The sequence below is a fragment of the Danio rerio genome, chromosome 2 (assembly GCF_049306965.1).
Source record: "Danio rerio strain Tuebingen ecotype United States chromosome 2, GRCz12tu, whole genome shotgun sequence".
NCBI lineage: Eukaryota > Metazoa > Chordata > Actinopteri > Cypriniformes > Danionidae > Danio > Danio rerio.
The window spans coordinates 3,683,522-3,700,823 of record NC_133177.1 but is presented as its reverse complement, the minus strand read 5'-3'; the positions used below and the strand labels follow the sequence as shown (position 1 = coordinate 3,700,823).

Here is a 17,302-nt window from a genome sequence, read left to right as displayed (position 1 = left end):
AGAAATATAGGCTATATGTCATATATGGCATATTATATACATAATTTTTTATAAATTTTAAAATAAATGTAGCATGTACATGACATATTTCATTCCTCCGCGTACCACTAGAAGGAAACCCGCGTACCATTAGTGGTACACGTACCACAGTTTGAGAACCACTGCAGTAGAGGGTTGACAAGTAGAAAAAAGTGACTTTTTAAAAACATTTTTAATAGTTTGATGGCCCGTTTCCACTGAGTGGTACGGTACGGTACTGTACGGTTTGGTTTGTACGCTTTTATGGCCGTTTCCACTGTCAAAAAGCGTACCAAACCAAACCGTACCACTTTCTCGGCACCCTTTCGAAAGGGTACCAAACGAGAGAAAAGGTACCAAAAGGTGGAGCTACACGTGCAGCTCAATGCTGATTGGTTAGAGATACGTCACAAGCTCAGAACGTAAACAAAGGAACCGCCATGTTTTTTTTAAAAATACAAAGCCAAGACATTACATGGAAATACTATATGGATATAATAACGAGCCATGGATGACCCGGGCTCAAACAAACCTTGTCGATGTCTCGATGAACAGACACAAGGCCAAGAAGAAAATTCTGCTGTGTCCTGTTGTTGTTTTACGAGCCCGTCTAAAAACGCGAGCGGTATTATCTTTCTTCCGGGAGCTTGTGATCGCTTCTGTATTTGATATAATGAACTTCTTGAGATGATGATAATAATGTGTGTGTGATTATTGAAGTGTCTCCGTCATCGGATCCATTCAGAAAAAAAAGGACAAGCATGAGAGTGAAGCGAGAGTGAAACGCGGAAAAAAAGAGAAGCCGTCAAAACACAGGAGCAAAATTGTTTTAGCAAAGTGAATCATGAACACACTGCCATGTTTATCTTCGTCTTTTGGACTATTATGAACTGGGAATGACAAAATGACTCTCTAACAGAGCTTACAAGTGCTGTTGAAGATTACAGACACAGATGAGAGGTTTGCTCTGACTGTGGGCTATATTGCGTGTGTTTTTATACTCAAATAAGGACTAAATGTCTGCTGTGTGTAGTTTTTTCTGTAATTAATAATATATCAGAGACTGTAAGGGGCTGTATGTGTTCATATATGTTGCATTTATGTATTTATTTTATATAATTACAGACGTTACAGTGGCCTATTTCGCACTGTCATTGATCTGCAGTTATAATCAACTCATGTTCATAACAAAGTTAGTAATAAACATTTACAAACAAGTATTTATGTGTGTAAAGCATCTGTTTTGTGAGAAGTGCTGCTCATATGATATGTGAACGACCCGTACAGCTTTACTGTAGACATTTATTCGAGCGAGGATGAGGTCGACTTAAACTTTGTCATACACCACACCCACCAAAAGGATACCCTTTGTGGTGAAAATGCAAGCCTGATGAAGGCAAAGAGGGGCTAATAATTCTGCATATATATATATATATATATATATATATATATATATATATATATATATATATATATATATATATATATATATATATATATATATATATATATAGATATTTGGACTTTGAATCAAAACCAAACCTCATGACACATTTCTCACAGAATAAAAAGTAAACACACCACAGCCCTCCAATAAAAGTGTGCTTGTTTTAATTGTTTACATTTGTACTTGTAGTGATAATGACGACATTATTACAAACCTTATTATGTCTACTTTAGAGATAAGACTTTTAATAATAATAATAATAATAATAACTTTATTTGTATAGCACTTTTCCAACATACATGCAACTCAAAGTGCCTCACAAACAACAACAAAAACATTAAAACAGACCACAAAAACTTATCACATATACTGAAATAAAAACATTCATGTACACAAAATGTAAGTATATATTCACATGATCACACACACAATAGTCCTTACAAATGCAGGCACACACCATACATTACATACATAAACCTACAACAAAATAGATAAAATGCGTACACTTAACAAACTTGTTTAATCATACGCAATTTTAAAAAGATGTGTCTTAACACGCTTTTTAAAAACATGAATACTTGGTGATTCTTTCACTTCAAGGGGGAGACAGTTCCAAATTTTTGGAGCATAATGGCTAAAAGAAGTGCCGCCAGATCGCATCAGATTTACAGGATAAAATTCTAAAAGTCCAGCACTAGAAGAGCGTAGTAAACGGTTTGGATTATATTTTGTTAAACAGTCGGAAATGTAGGAAGGTGTCATATTGTGTAGTGCTTTAAAAACTAATAAAAGAATCTTAAAATCTATCCTTTGGTGCACAGGCAACCAGTGTAATTCTATTAATACTGGTGTGATGTGCTCTCGTTTCTTCAATTTCATTAAAACTCTGGCTGCTGCATTTTGTATCAATTGCAACTTCATTGTAGAACCCTTAGGTAGACCAGTATAGATAGCATTGCAATAATCAAGCCGAGAGAAAATAAAAGCATGAATTAATTTCTTGGCATCATCAAAAGATAGGAAAGAACGAATTTTGGCAACATTTCGTAAATGATAAAAACATGTTTTTGTAACTTGATTAATATGAGATTTAAAATTAAGATCACAATCGAAAATAACACCCAGGTTCTTTAATTCTTTTTTTGATTGTAAACCTAAAGAACACAGTTCTGCTTCAATCCTCTCTCGCTTTTGCATAAAGTATTACTTTAAATGTAGTATATATATATATATATATATATATATATATATATATATATATATATATATATATATATATATATATATATATATATATATATGTATATACATACACACACACACACACACACACACACACAGTTAAAGTCAGAATTATTAGCCCCCCTGAATTATTAGACCGCTTGTTTATTTTTCCCCAATTTCTGTTTAATGGAGAGATGATTTCAACACATTTCTAAACATAATAGTCTTATTAACTCATTTCTAATTACTGATTTATTTTATCTTTGCCATGATGACAGTAAATAATATTTGACTAGATATTTTTCAAGACACTTCTATACCACTTAAAGTCACATTTAAAGGCTTAACTAGGTTAATTAGGTTAACTAGGCAGGTTAGGGGAATTAGACAAGTTATTGTATAACCTTAAAAATAAAGTGGTTTGTTCTGTAGATATTCGAAGGGGGCTAATAATTCTGACTTTAACTGTGTGTGTGTGTGTGTGTGTATATATATACATAACATATATAGTATAATAACTAAAGTACAGATGAAGTAAAAATGATTAGTTTTCAAATATTTGCCAAATGATGTTTAACAGAGCGAGGTATTTTTCACAGTATTTCCTATAATACTTTTTTTTTTGAGCAAAGACTTTATTGTCTTGTTTTGCTAGAATAAAATCAGTTTTTTTTATTTTTTAAAAGCCATTTTAAGGTCAAAATTATTAGTTATTATTAGATAACATTATACAAAAAATTAACTGTCCACAGAACAAAGCACTGTTATACAATGACGACTTGCCTACTTAACCTAGTTAAGCCTTTAAATGTCACTTTAAGCTGAATACTAGCATCTTGACTAGTCAAATATTATTTACTGTCATCAAGGCAAAGATAAAATAAATCAGTTATTAGAGATGAATTATTAAAACTATTATGATTAGAAATGTGTTAAGAAAAAACTGCTCTCTGTTAAACAGAAATTGAGGAAAAAATATATACAGGGAGGCAAATAATTCCAAATTTCACTGTATAAATGCACACCACCAAGATGATGTGATAAATAAAGATGAATAATGACACCAGGAAGCTAGAAATGTGATCTAAGAACTGACCTAATACTTAGACCAGTTCGTCAGGGACAGAAGGGATAGGCAGTGGATGCTTCCTACAGTCTCAGGGGCCCCATTGACTTCCATTGTAAGCACATTTCTGTCAACACATTGTCTTTGCAAACTGAGGCATGTCACAGATCTCAGCTGGTATTTAACCCGGATTATTCCTTTAAAGCAAATATAATGAAACTGGGCGTGGATGAATAGTTTAATATAAAACAGGACTTCTTTATTTTCTTAGCCTTTTATAGGACTGTGCAATATTTAGTCTTTGTGAAGGTAAAACTGTTGACATCAACTGAAGACATAAACTACCTGACAAAAGTCTTGTCGCCTATCCAAGTTTTAGGGACAACAAATAATAACTTGACTTCTAGTTGATCATTTGGTATCAGAAGTGGCTTATATAAAAGGCAAAGGCCTCTAGATTACGCTTATTTGACCAAAATAAAATATGACCATGCCTTGATTTTTATGGATTTTATAAGGGCAGTAAGGTTTGACTTTGATGAGACAAAAGTCTCATCACTGAACAGAAATAATGTCCAGTATAGAATATAAAGTCCTGCTGCAGTGGAGACAGAATGAATATTGTGTCTGACTCCATCATGAGCTTGGAGGACTGCATCCATACATCTCTGACTCAAATCACTGATTAATAAAGTCATCTGGAATGGCAAAGAAAGCGTTCTTGGAGGACTCCCAGAGCTCATCAAGATTCTTTGGATTCCTCTTCAATGCCTCCTCCATCTTACCCCAGACATGCTCAATAATGTTCATGTCTGGTGACTGGGCTGGCCAATCCTGGAGCACCTTGACCTTTCAGGGACTTTGATGTAGAGGCTGAAGTATGAGAAGGAGCAGGGGCGCCTACAGGATTTTATTCTAATGTATGCACAAATCCAGCCCCGCCCCGCCCCCTTCCGATGGCTGTTATTTCAGTATTCAAACGTTAAATAACGAATGCATCAAGTAAAATAAAAACCAATATTATTATATAATTTATCAAAATTCTGCTCTTTTTATCTTTGCATTTTTATTATTTTTTGTTATTTTTGTATATTTTATTGTCTGATATTTTAAGCTATCGACAAATTCCAGCTTGACATTTTAGAAAATATTTTGCGCAGCTACCCAGTATGTAATAAAGATCACTGAGAAAAAACAACAACACAGAAGCATGTTACATGCCCCATAAATGTCCATCTTATATTTAACTGAATCGTTAAAATTTTTTTGAAAATTGCTCGTTTTATTTTTATAAAAAAATTTTGTTTATTTAAAAAAAAAAAAAACAATACCGACATTTGAGAATCCATATTTATTTTATTTATTCATTAATTTGACCTGTTTATTGGTGCATATATAGGCTATAATTTACTCATACAACAGTACCTTGGACACAGCGCCACTAAAGCTTTCAAACAAAAGTCCAATAAAGTAAAGAAAGACTAGACTTTCTCCGGTGACGGCCGACATCACAACACGCCGTAACCGTCCTTAAGGTGGTATAGCACCTGCATTACTTTACAAAACAAGCCGTCTGGCTTGACTAAAGTGCAGTTATTTCCTCGTTGTTCAAAGAGTCTGCAAGTTCATGTTTCATGGATATATGATGTAGCTATAGGATTGTGAACATCGATGATGTTAAGCGTGTCTTTATTCGATGCGCAGCAGAAAAACAAAGTCTTTCAGTGGTGCATGCAGCTGTTGGTAAACTTCACTCCCTGAGTCCTCAGTGGAGAAACAACTGTAACCTTACCGAAGTGTTTTTAAGAATGATTTGGCATGATAGTGGAAAGCCAGCCTGATCTCACGAGAAAACGTAAGTAGTTTTGCCAGTTTAGTGGCTAATTAGCACGAATTCGTACGAGTTCAGTCGTACGAAATGGTACGATTTTAAAAAGGAGGCGTGGCACCTGACCCCACCCCTAACCCCAACCGTCATTGGGGGATGAGCAAATCGTACTAAATTGTACGAATTAGATCGTACGAATTCATACGAATTAGCCACTAAATGAAAAAGTTACGAATTGCCGTGAGATTGTGTTGGAAAAGCAGGCAGCTGTAGTGTATACTGTTTAATAATCCATTTCAATTATGTCACAAATAAATAAATAAATAATGATCGGCATTAATTCCAGCCCTCTCATGGTAGGTACGCATAGTGTGTACTGCCGTACGGCTGCAGGCGCCACTGAGAAGGAGCGCTATTCTGCTGAAGAATTGTCCCTCTCCTGGGGTTTGTAATGTAATGGCCAGAACAAATGTCTTGATGCCTCAGGCTGTTAATGCTGATCATCCACTCTGCAGATCTCTCGCACGCCCCCATACTGAATGTAACCCCAAACCATGATTTCTCCTTCACCAAACTTGACTGATTTCTTTGAGAATCTTGGGTCCATGTGGGTTGATCGGGATGCCGTTCAACAGATGATTCATCTGAAAAATCAACCTTCTGCCACATTTCCATATGATCAACTAAAAGTCGAGTTATTATTTGTTGCTCTTACAACTGAGATCAACGACAGGACTTTTGTCAGCCAGTGAACAGTACGTTCAATGTATAATTGCTTTTATTCATATGTAATTATACAAATGCCAAAATTGAGTTTTAAATGAGCTAAATAATTTAATAATGGAGTAAGCAAAATAATCTTGCTGTTCATTTTAAAATAAGATTATATTGTTTGTTTTATTTAAATGCTTCTTGATTCAAGAACGTTTAGATATTTAGACTATAAATGAGACCAAAACTCTAAGTAAGAAAGCATTTTTGCAGTGCGTTACTGTCAGTTGAAAGATGTTATTTTGCAGAGCCAAACAATCATGTTGTCTTCCACACTTATTTTTGTTAAGGTCTTTTTTAGCTTTTCAATTATTGGCTGCAGTGCATGGTTAGCATGTTGTGTAGGTTACACAATGCTATTTAAAATCATTTGCTCAAAATACTCACACAGTTATTAATTATTATTGTCTTTAGTTAAATTGTTTAGACAGTAACTGCTTTTGTCTGCTCATTTGATAAGAATAGACCAGGGATGGGCAAACTTGAGCCTCGAGGGCCAGTGTCCCTGCAGAGTTTTGTTCCAACACTAATCAAACACACCTGAACAAACTAATCAGTGTCTTCAAGATCACTTGAACTCTATAGGGAGGTCTGTTTGAATAGGGTTGGAGCTGAACTATGCTGGACACTGGCCCTCCAGGATCAAGTTTGCCCACACCTGGAATAGACCCATCAGCTGTGGTCTGTGAGATTTTGACCAGCAGAGGGAGGAGTTACACACAATTCTGACCAATGAACAGCTGAAGTCTTGAAGAGATACAGCTGTGGACTGAAGTTAACGGTAATTACGTATGCTAGTACAACAATACAATTCATTCATTCATTTTCTTGTCGACTTAGTCCCTTTATTAATCCGGGGTCACCACAGCGGGATGAACCGAAACCTTATCCAGCAAGTTTTTACGCAGCTGATGCCCTTCCAGCCGCAACCCATCTCTGGGAAACATCCACACACACACACACACTCATACACTAAGGACAATTTAGCCTACCCAATTCAACAGTACCGCATGTCTTTGGACTGTGGGGGAAACTGGAGCACCCGGAGGAAACCCACGCGAACCCAGGGAGAACATGCAAACTCCACACAGAAACGCCAACTGAGCCAAGGCTCGAACCAGCGAGTACAATGATAACAACTGTGAGGGGTAGGTTTTGGGTTGGGGTAGGCAACAATAAAATACAATTTAATGGGTAATTTAATTAAAAATATGAATAAAATTTAGTATAATTACTGTTTTTACATATTTGTGAGGTGTAGATTTAGGGTGGGCACTAATAAAATACAATTTAATGGGTAATTTAATTAAAAATATGAATACAATTTAGTATAATTACTGTTTTTACATATTTGTGAGGTGTAGATTTAGGGTGGGCACTAATAAAATACAATTTAATGGGTAATTTAATTAAAAATATGAATAAAACTTAGTATAATTACTGTTTTTACATATTTGTGAGGTGTAGATTTAGGGTGGGCACTAATAAAATACAATTTAATGGGTAATTTAATTAAAAATATGAATAAAACTTAGTATAATTACTGTTTTTACATATTTGTGAGGTGTAGATTTAGGGTGGGCACTAATAAAATACAATTTAATGGGTAATTTAATTAAAAATACAATTCCTTCTTGTCACAATTACTGTTTTTACATTACTGTGATGGTTGGGTTAAGGGTTGGGGTTGAGGTAGACGTTAATAAAGACGTTAATGGATAATTTAATAAAAAATATGTATAATACTCATTATAAACACTGTTTTTTCATTACTGTGAGGCTTGGGGTAGGGGAAGAAGTTAATAAAATACAATTTTATCAGTGATTTAATAAATAATATGATTAATTCTTGTCATAATTACAGTTTTTATATTACTGTGAAGGGTAGATTTAGGGTAGAGGCTAATAAAATACAATTCAACTGGTAATTTATTAAATAATATGAGTAATTTTCAATATAAATACTATTTTTTAAATAACTGTGATGGTTGGGTTTAGGGCAGGGGCTAATAAAATACAATTTATTGGGTAATTTAATAAATAATATGAATAATTCTCATTATAATTACTGTTTTTGCATTGCTGTGGGGGTTGGGTTTAGGTGTGACATTAATGAAATACAATTTATTGGGTAATTTAATAAAAAATATGAATTATTCATGTTAACTTCTGACCTTCTCGCTTCACTCTCATTCATGAATTCTCTCATGTTGCATCATGGGATAGCATAGCATCCAGGATTAGCGCTACAGAATCTCACCAAAAGTAGCAGGTCATCAACACTGTTGATATAAAAAGAAACAGCTGATTTATTGCTAAAGAGCAGAATGATTTTATTTTCTTGTTCAACGTAAGACAAAAGTCTATATATGCATTACAAAACACAAAATCAAGCAAGTTATTAAACTAATTTGATCAGTGGAATTAAAGAGATAGTTCAGCCCAAACTGAAAGTTCTGTCATTATTTACTCAACCTTCACTTTTTTCAAACATGTTGAAAACAAAAGAAGATATGGTTTAGAAAACTGGAAACCTGTAGCTACTGACTTCCGCATTATTTGTTTTTCATGGAAGTCAATGGTTTCATGTTGTTCGCTTTCTTCAAAATATCTTCGTTAGTGCTCAACAGTAAAAAAAACAACAACTCATGAACCACTTGAGGAAGAGTAAATAGTGAGTGAACGTGTATTTTTTTGAGTGAACTATCCCTTAAAGTACACACTTTAACATTCATGTTCAGTAACAGCCAAAGGTAGCGTCTGTAGTTTCACATTGTGAATGCAATACATATATTGTTATACAGTACATTTTTAAGAGCTTCAATTTTGATTCACTTTAGGTTCAATCCAGTGATTTTCCAGTTATTCCAGCTTTTCAGCACTACTTAAGCAACGAACACACAAAATAATTGCTAACACTATGGAGTTCTGTTTGGTAAAATAGGTTAACATGTATCAGGAGCTAACAAGGTGTTAATCTTCTAATAAACTGCTCTTTTCCCTTGCGGTGTTTGTCCATTACAGCCAAAGGTCATTCATTTTTCATTTGAATTAAAGTTAAAAATCCATCAGTACATTTGAAATTAAAGTGACTTTAATGCACGAGCAGTTCATTCACAAATCCAGTAGTTCTGATTATGGTTGTCAAAAGTATCGAATTCGCTACCAATCGGTACAGCAATTTTAAAAACGTCCATTTTCAGCTAACATTCTTTAACACTGCTCATTGGCCATTGTGTTCACGTGCTCAAAAGAGTGACTGTGATTGGCTGTAATGGTCATTCACCACTCTTCACCAATATTCACCAAGTGCAAATGCAAATACATGAACGCTGGAGCGTTTTAAAGCCGCATCAATCAGCTGATCTGTCAATTAGCTCAGGGGTTCCCAAACTTTTCAGCCCGCGACCCCCAAAATAACAATGCCAATGACTTGCGACCCCAATATCCTCTGAGGTGATTATAAATACAGAAACCTTGCATGCAATGACGCAGACACACCAATTAAATTTGTGTCAGTGCTTTAAATGTGCCAGAAAGTATAACCTGATGTTGAAAAATCAAAATGCATCTGACGCTATTGCTGCCTTTAATATAATGTATTTACCCCAGGGGTCGCAATCCAATAGAACTAGTAACTATAAGCTACTATAGTAACTATATAGTATATAGTAACTATAAACGACTATTTTTATATTTTTATTATCAGTATATTTATGGATAAAATATGTTAATTCTTATGGTTTAATAAAAATAAATAGATTTTTGGAAATCACCAGGCGACCCCCCTTCATTGCCCCGCGACCCCTGGGGGGGTCCCGACCCCCACTTTGAGAACCACTGAATTAGCTGACATACAAGCAATTCACCAATGGGTAGACTGGTCTACATGGCTTTGAAATGCTCAAGTGTTCGTGTATCTGCGGTTGCACAGCGATGAACATTGATGAAGTGATGACCTTTGCAGCCAATCACCGTCATTTCTGTTGCGCACGTGGACACAGCACTCACAAAAATACACAGATACAAAGATACTAGAGCGTTTTAAAGCCACGTCAATCAGCTGATCTGTCTATGAGCTCACATACAAGCGATCTACAGATAAATCGACTGATCTGCATGGCTTTAAAACGCTCAAGAGTCTGTATCTGTGTTTGCACTTGGCGAACAGCGTTGACCATAGGTGAAGCGATGACCTTTGCAGCCAATCACAGTCATTTCTGTTGAGCATGTGGACACAAGACTCAAAAAAATACACGGATACTGAATCGTTTCAAAGCCGTGACAATCAGTTGATCTGTTTATAAGCGGACATACAAGCGATCCACTGATGACTTGACTGATTTACATGGCTTTGAAATGCTCAAGTGTCCATAAATCGGTGTTTGCAGTTGGTGAACAGCGGTGAAGAATGGTGAAGCGATGACCTTTGCAGCCAATCACAGTCATTTCTGTTGAGCATGTGAACACAACACTCAAAAAATACACAGATACGAGGATACTGGAGCGCTTTAAAGCCGTGTCAATCAGCTGATCTGTCTATGAGCTCACATACAAGCGATCCGCTGATGAATCGACTGATTTCCATGGCTTTGAAACGCTCCAGTGTCCGTGTATCTGTGTTTGCACTTGGCAGCAAAGAATCTGTTGACATTTTTAATTACCGATTGGTACCAAACACGATACTTTTGACAACCCTATAGTTCTGATAACTATTCAAGTAAACCATACGAGACCAAACCAATGCTTTAAAAGCCAGTCGCTGAAGTAATGGCTGAGAGAGTCTGTGTGGCTACCGTCCGCAAGGCAAACGTGGGCACAGAGGGATCCATGAGGAGGAAGAGCTGGTGTTGAGGACTCTGAAGACCAAAACACTTACACTCGTCAGTGACGAGATAACACTGCACAGGAACGTGAGTGAATCCCTGAGCGAAATCCGATGCTGTTGACTCCTGTGAGGTAAAATATCGAGTCACGGCAAACACGTAAAAGAGCCGAAGGAGCTCCAAACGTCTGGCTGTTGAGATCAGAGGTGGTGTATCCTCTGCAGGAGCACCAACCCGAACCCGAGGACACACGGTAAGGGCACGGCGGGAGTCACAGTTGATCAGTAGAAGAGCCTGGACGTCCCAGCGGAGGCTTACAGATGGTGGAAGACTGGAACGCTTGGCCTGCTCCAAACAAGTGCGTAGATTCTCCACCAAAGTGGACCAGAAACGACTGATGAGCTCACTTGCATTGTGCAAAGAGGGTTTGGGGCCGCAGAGGACGCACACATGAACCCCTGGAAGAAGACATATACAGTTGAAGTCAAAATTATTACCCCCCCTGTATGTTTTTTCCCAATTTCTGTTTAACCAAAAGGAGATTTTTATAGTGTGTGAATAATCAAGGATTGAGAATAATGTGTCATATTGGTTGCATCAAGGGAGCCCCAAATAAAATCCAGCTTAGGGTCCCCTGAAGACTTGGGTCGACCCTGACTAGGCATGGTGTAAGGGTATTAGGGTGTACTCACACCAGGAACAGTTGCCTTATATCTTGCCTGAGCACGATTGTCCTCCATCCGCTCTCCCTGCACTCACACTGCAATTTTACCTTCTGAGCCCGAGCACGCTTACTGTACGTCATCGATGATGCAACTGTTCAGTTAGGACGAGAAGCGCAATCAAGATTTCTTTAGTTATACCGTTTTGTATTATTTTAAGTAGAGCTGCACAATTAATCGTTAAAAGATCGCACCTAGACCAGGGGTCACCAATCTCGGTCCTGGAGGGCCGGTGTCCCTGCAGGGTTTAGCTCCAACTTGCCTCAACACACCTGCCTGGGTGTTTCAAGTATACCTAGTAAGACCTTGATTAGCTTGTTCAGGTGTGTTTGATTAGGGTTGGAGCTAAAATCTGCAGGACATCGGCCCTGTAGGAACAAGTTTGGTGACCCCAAACTTGGACCCCATTCGAAATTTGCAAGCTGTTGGATAGGTGTATCTAATAAAGTGGCTGGTGAGTGTATATTGAAATGGTAATAATAAACGTTTACAAAGCGATTTAATGCTTTTGAAAATCACGATCGCAGTATATATGTCCATGCCTAATATCCGATGGCCAGAAAGTGATTATTTTTTTATAAATTGTTAAATTTTTGGTATTTGTTATGCAGCAAGCCCAGAGATTGTAGTGTACACTATGATTTTGTATAAAATTAACTTTAATGTGTGATTGGAATAAAACGTGATCATAAACGAATGATTTCTCCACTCAAATGAATGGCGGCTTGGACCCGGAAACAGTATTACATACGTCACAAACACGTCACCACTTAACAAGCGGATAGCATGCTTGGATGTTGCTGCGTAGGTGATTTGCTTTTCAGGTAAATCATGGGCTGACCAGACGCATTTGATGTGGATGCTCCTTTTATGCTGGACACGCTGTTGACCTCAAAAACTAAATAAAATAGTTGCGAAAAACAAAAACAAAAACGTACATATACCGCAGTACAGAAAGGTTTAGCGATTTTAAAACGTTGGCTTTTCCAAACCGCGGTAAAACTTGAAACTGTCATCGTCCCATGCCTAGCCCTGACCCAAATGTTTAATTTTTTTCATGAAGCGCCCCATCACTACCATGATAAAAGCTTTCAACAAATAATCGCAACAAGAATATTTGGCATCGACAGAAGCCTACCTGGAAGCAGCTGGAAACTGAGCAAACGAATAGCGACAGTGGGACTGCCTTTGGGAAGGAAGACCGGATAGTCACAAGACGACGCATCAGCAAGCGAACGCACCAACACCGAAAGCACAACAACTTCCTGCGGAGTCAATCGAGACCACCATTTCTCTGTAGCCCGAGCCACACGCCCGTTTAAAAGCAGACATCCAAATTCGCTCTCCGTCGCTTGGGCGAAGGAGTCTACAGCCTCCTGAAGAAGCAATCCAGAGTGGGACGGAAGCAAACAGTCGGTGCATTGCGTCAGATCCCCCATAAATCCTTCCTCATCATTGACACGCTCCAACAGCATGTCGATGAGGCGGTAACAAGAGCGCAACTCTCGTTTTAACCTCTCCACGTTGCGTATGCTCGACAACTCGTCCTGTCCCAGAACTAGGACCATGCAGTTCCACACGTTCTCCAGCAGACGGCGCAATTGCAGTTGGCTAATAGAGGAGCCTCCGCTGCCGCTCACCGCAATTAGCATCAGGCTGTCCTGAAAGACCCCCCAGACCACACGACTGCCCCGATCCGTCTCACAGCTGGACAACTGCGCTCCGTGGCCTGCACCAAACATGTGGACGCCGTTTAAGGAGCCGATGACGGAAAAGGGAAGCTGCTTGGAGGATCCTCGGGAGAATAGTGGGACGCCACTGGAGGCCGTAAGGCACAGGAGCTGGAGAGTCTCCGCTTGCAGCATATTGAATTGAGCTGGAAGTGGCTCTAAATGGCTGTCAGCAATGGAGACATCTTATTACGCCTTCAGGTGCACAAAAAAAAACAATAAACAACCATGTCAGAACTTCAGTATTGAACGTAGAACAGAATCCAAAAGGACCACATCAAAGTGAAAAGCAGAACTGTATCTATATACACAATTAAAGTCAGAATTATTCACCCTCCTGAATTTTTATTCTCCCTGTATATATATTTTTTTCCGAATTTCTGTTTAAATGTATATTTTTCTAAACATAATAGTTTTAATAACTTACTTCTAATGACTGATTTATTTTATCTTTGCCATGATGACACTACAAAATATTTGACCAGATATGTTTCAAGATAATAGTATTCAGCTTAGAGCTGCACAATTAATCGTTAAAAGATCGCGATCTCGATTCGACCCCCTAGACGATCTTAATCCAGCATTTCTACGATTCTGTCAATCATATTTTCAAGTTCAGGAGAGAAGAAAAGGCGGCTGCACGAGTCTTTTCATTGTTTCACACGTTGCTCAGTGACATTGACACCTCCAAATGATGTTGAATGAGTCACATACTGTATTTATAAGGTATAATTCACCTAAAAATGTCATTTTTGTTTTTTTGCGATCTGGAAATCACACGTGACATGAGCTGCTGACCGTGAGCTGTTATCACAGAGAGGGCGCTCTACTTAATGATAGACGCGCACGTCTACTTTAATGAACAGAACCTGCATATGTTGTGAGTAACAGGTAATACAGTTGTAAATAATATTCAGTTTGTGGCACAGATTGATCGTTTGGGAGCCGCGCGCAAAGTATGAACAAGCACTTAGCAGTCAGAATGAAACCGAAAGTGTGCACTTCATTTAAATGATCACATCGCATTTTAGAGTTATGATTACGACAAGCATTTGATGTGTTTTCTTTCATAGCGAACACACAGTTGTGCATGAAAATAAATGTTTACAATGTCAGTATAACTACTCTAGCTTATATATTGCTGAATATAATCTGATGATGGCAAATGTCTGATTTTACCAGTGAATTAAATAGTCTAATATGACAGATTGCAAGCATATATCTCAAACATAATAATTCAACGTCAGAATTATTATAAGTAGAATAGAATTATTTATAGACACCAGTAGACCTACACATAATATTATTAGCGATGTTGTGCCATATGTCTGTTTTTACCATTCCTTTATTTTACATCTACAGAATCGTGAGAAAATGGTGATCTTTATTTTAAGCAAAAAAAATCGCGATTCTTATTTTATCCAGAATCGTGCAGCTCTAATTCAGCTTAAAGGCTTAACTAGGTTAAGGGCAACTTAGGGTAATTAGGCAAGTCCCTAGCCCCTTTCACACAGCGATAGTGGTAAATATCCGGAAAATTACCAGAACGACTTTACCGGTAAATTCTAAAAAGCGCTGTTCACACAGGCAAAGACGTTCCGGATTTTTTTGTAAACATAGAAGGGGTTCAAGTTTTTGTTGATGATTTCACATTTACAGGTGAAACCAGAAGTTTACTTACACTTTAAAAAAAAAGTAACATAACCATTTAAAAAAACAATGTCTGATGGTAAATCATACTAAACGTTTACTATTTTAGGTCCGTTAGGATTACCTACATGATTTACATTTGCTAAATGCCAGAATAATGAGAGAAAATTTGTAAAGAATTTTTTTTTATAATTTCTAGACCAGGGATGGGCAAACTTGGTCCTTGAGGGCCGGTGTCCCTGCAGAGTTTTGTTCCAACACTAGTCAAACACACCTGAACAAACTCATCAGTGTCTTCAAGATCACTTGAACTCTACAGGGAGGTCTGTTTGAATAGGGTTGGAGCTAAACTATGCAGGACACTGGCCCTCCAGGATCCTGTTTGCCCACACCTGTTCTAGACAGTCAAAAGTTTACAGTTTCTACAGTTGTGCCTCCAATTAACTCAAATGTTGTCAGCTAGCCAATCAGAAACTCCAAAAACCTTTACACCATCCTTTAAGCTTTTTTAGAGGCATAATAATCGTATTTTATATAATCTTGACTTTCAAAAAAAGTTTCTCAAAAAATATCTCTTATAATTCTGCTATTAAGCAGAACAGAAACAAATATGATAAACCTAACTTACGAAAAGAGAAAAAGATTACTCACATTGACATCTGACTAAAGTGCCTTTTTATACAGTGTATGTAAACTTCTGGTATCAACTGGTTTAAAAAGCCATTTGAGGAAGGGTAAAAAGTGAGTAAAATGTAACTCTGTGGTGAACTATCCCTTTAACTAAAACTTAAGTCAAGGCAAAGTTGGATTTATATTCACATATTTGGACTTTCTCCTTGATAATATAACTTTATAAACTACTCTTGAAAAATCATTAGCAGCCAATGACCAAGAGACAAAGTAACTTACAATAGTGAATTCACAGTTAAATAAATATTGCTAATGTTGTTTTGAAGTCATACTTGCATATTATGTCAGACCGAGTATTCAAAGTACCATGGAAAACATTAGGAGCACGTCAAAAGTTGTCACTGAGCGAATTTGTGAATGTAAAAGAGCAATTCCGTGCAAATGTCAACCTTGCCATGAAAAAAAAATTAAGTTTTTACCAAAATACGGAAAACCATTTCTGTTTTTTTGTGTAGGCAAGTATTTTACAGTACTTTAAAAATACTCAAAAAGCATCTGTTAATGTTTTCAAACTATTACTATTTGATTTACCAAAGTCACACAAATGGTAATTTCACATGCGTCACATCCATAACAGAGAGATGTCACATCCATAACAACACTTTTTCATCAGAAATGTGAAAATATTAAATAAAATAAAACCAATCATTTTTGTTTTATAGAGAGCCGACTCAAATCCTTTTGATTAGCATTATTTCTTTTGGGTTGTGCAGTTTAATTCACATAATTTCTACAAAGTGTGTTGTATACTGTAAACTCGCAGACTTTTTTTTGTCACATCCATAAGGCATGCTTATTTTCCACATTTAAAGTACAAAACACGTTTACAGATTGATATTTTTCTGCTCCCATAACTTTGTGGCTAGTTGCTCTAGAAAATATAATCAAATTTTTCAATAAAATGTTAACATATACTTTCTCTGTCAATTTATGGGTTGAGTTTTTACTGCAAATGTCACATCCATAACGCTGGAATTGCTCAAAACCAACTTTACGTCAGTCTTTAAAGAAAATCACCTCACCCAAACGGGAAAATCTGGTCTTCATGCAAAATGGACGAGCAAACACAACACACGATTCAGAATTACATTTGGCATGCTTCATTATGCAAAACGTTATACAAAACTAATCTGCTAATCCACACTGAGGCATTTTATCGTGTAAATTTAATAAGCGTTCGCTAAAATACGTTGAGTAGGAAATAATAACATAATAACATAATAATAAAAACATTTGTGTCTTGTCTCACCTGAATTATAAAGTTGCAAATGTAGCGTCTCCACAGCAACATCTCTGACAACAACAGCCACAGCGCTTCCTTCTTCTTCGC

At 37.0% G+C, this 17,302-nt stretch overlaps 1 protein-coding gene across 5 annotated transcripts; it reads right to left on the bottom strand.

The window, feature by feature from the left end:
- Window positions 1–8,519: 8,519 nt before the first annotated feature.
- fuz (fuzzy planar cell polarity protein) lies at window positions 8,520–17,302 on the bottom strand. Of its 5 annotated transcripts, none has more exons than XM_073922591.1 (4): window positions 17,222–17,302; window positions 13,041–13,827; window positions 11,234–11,638; window positions 8,520–8,636 (listed from the first exon to the last, which is right to left on the bottom strand). In XM_073922591.1, the coding sequence occupies exons 2-4, from the start codon at window positions 13,765–13,767 to the stop codon at window positions 8,611–8,613; spliced, it is 1,158 nt and encodes a 385-aa protein (XP_073778692.1). In that variant the 5' UTR covers window positions 13,768–13,827; window positions 17,222–17,302; the 3' UTR covers window positions 8,520–8,610. The 5 variants fall into 5 exon arrangements, 2 of the variants coding, with proteins under 2 accessions (XP_073778692.1, XP_073778687.1); XR_012390265.1 differs by lacking the exon at window positions 8,520–8,636 and adding an exon at window positions 8,663–9,623 and having other exon boundaries at window positions 10,345–11,638; XR_012390267.1 differs by lacking the exon at window positions 8,520–8,636 and adding an exon at window positions 8,663–9,623 and having other exon boundaries at window positions 10,584–11,638.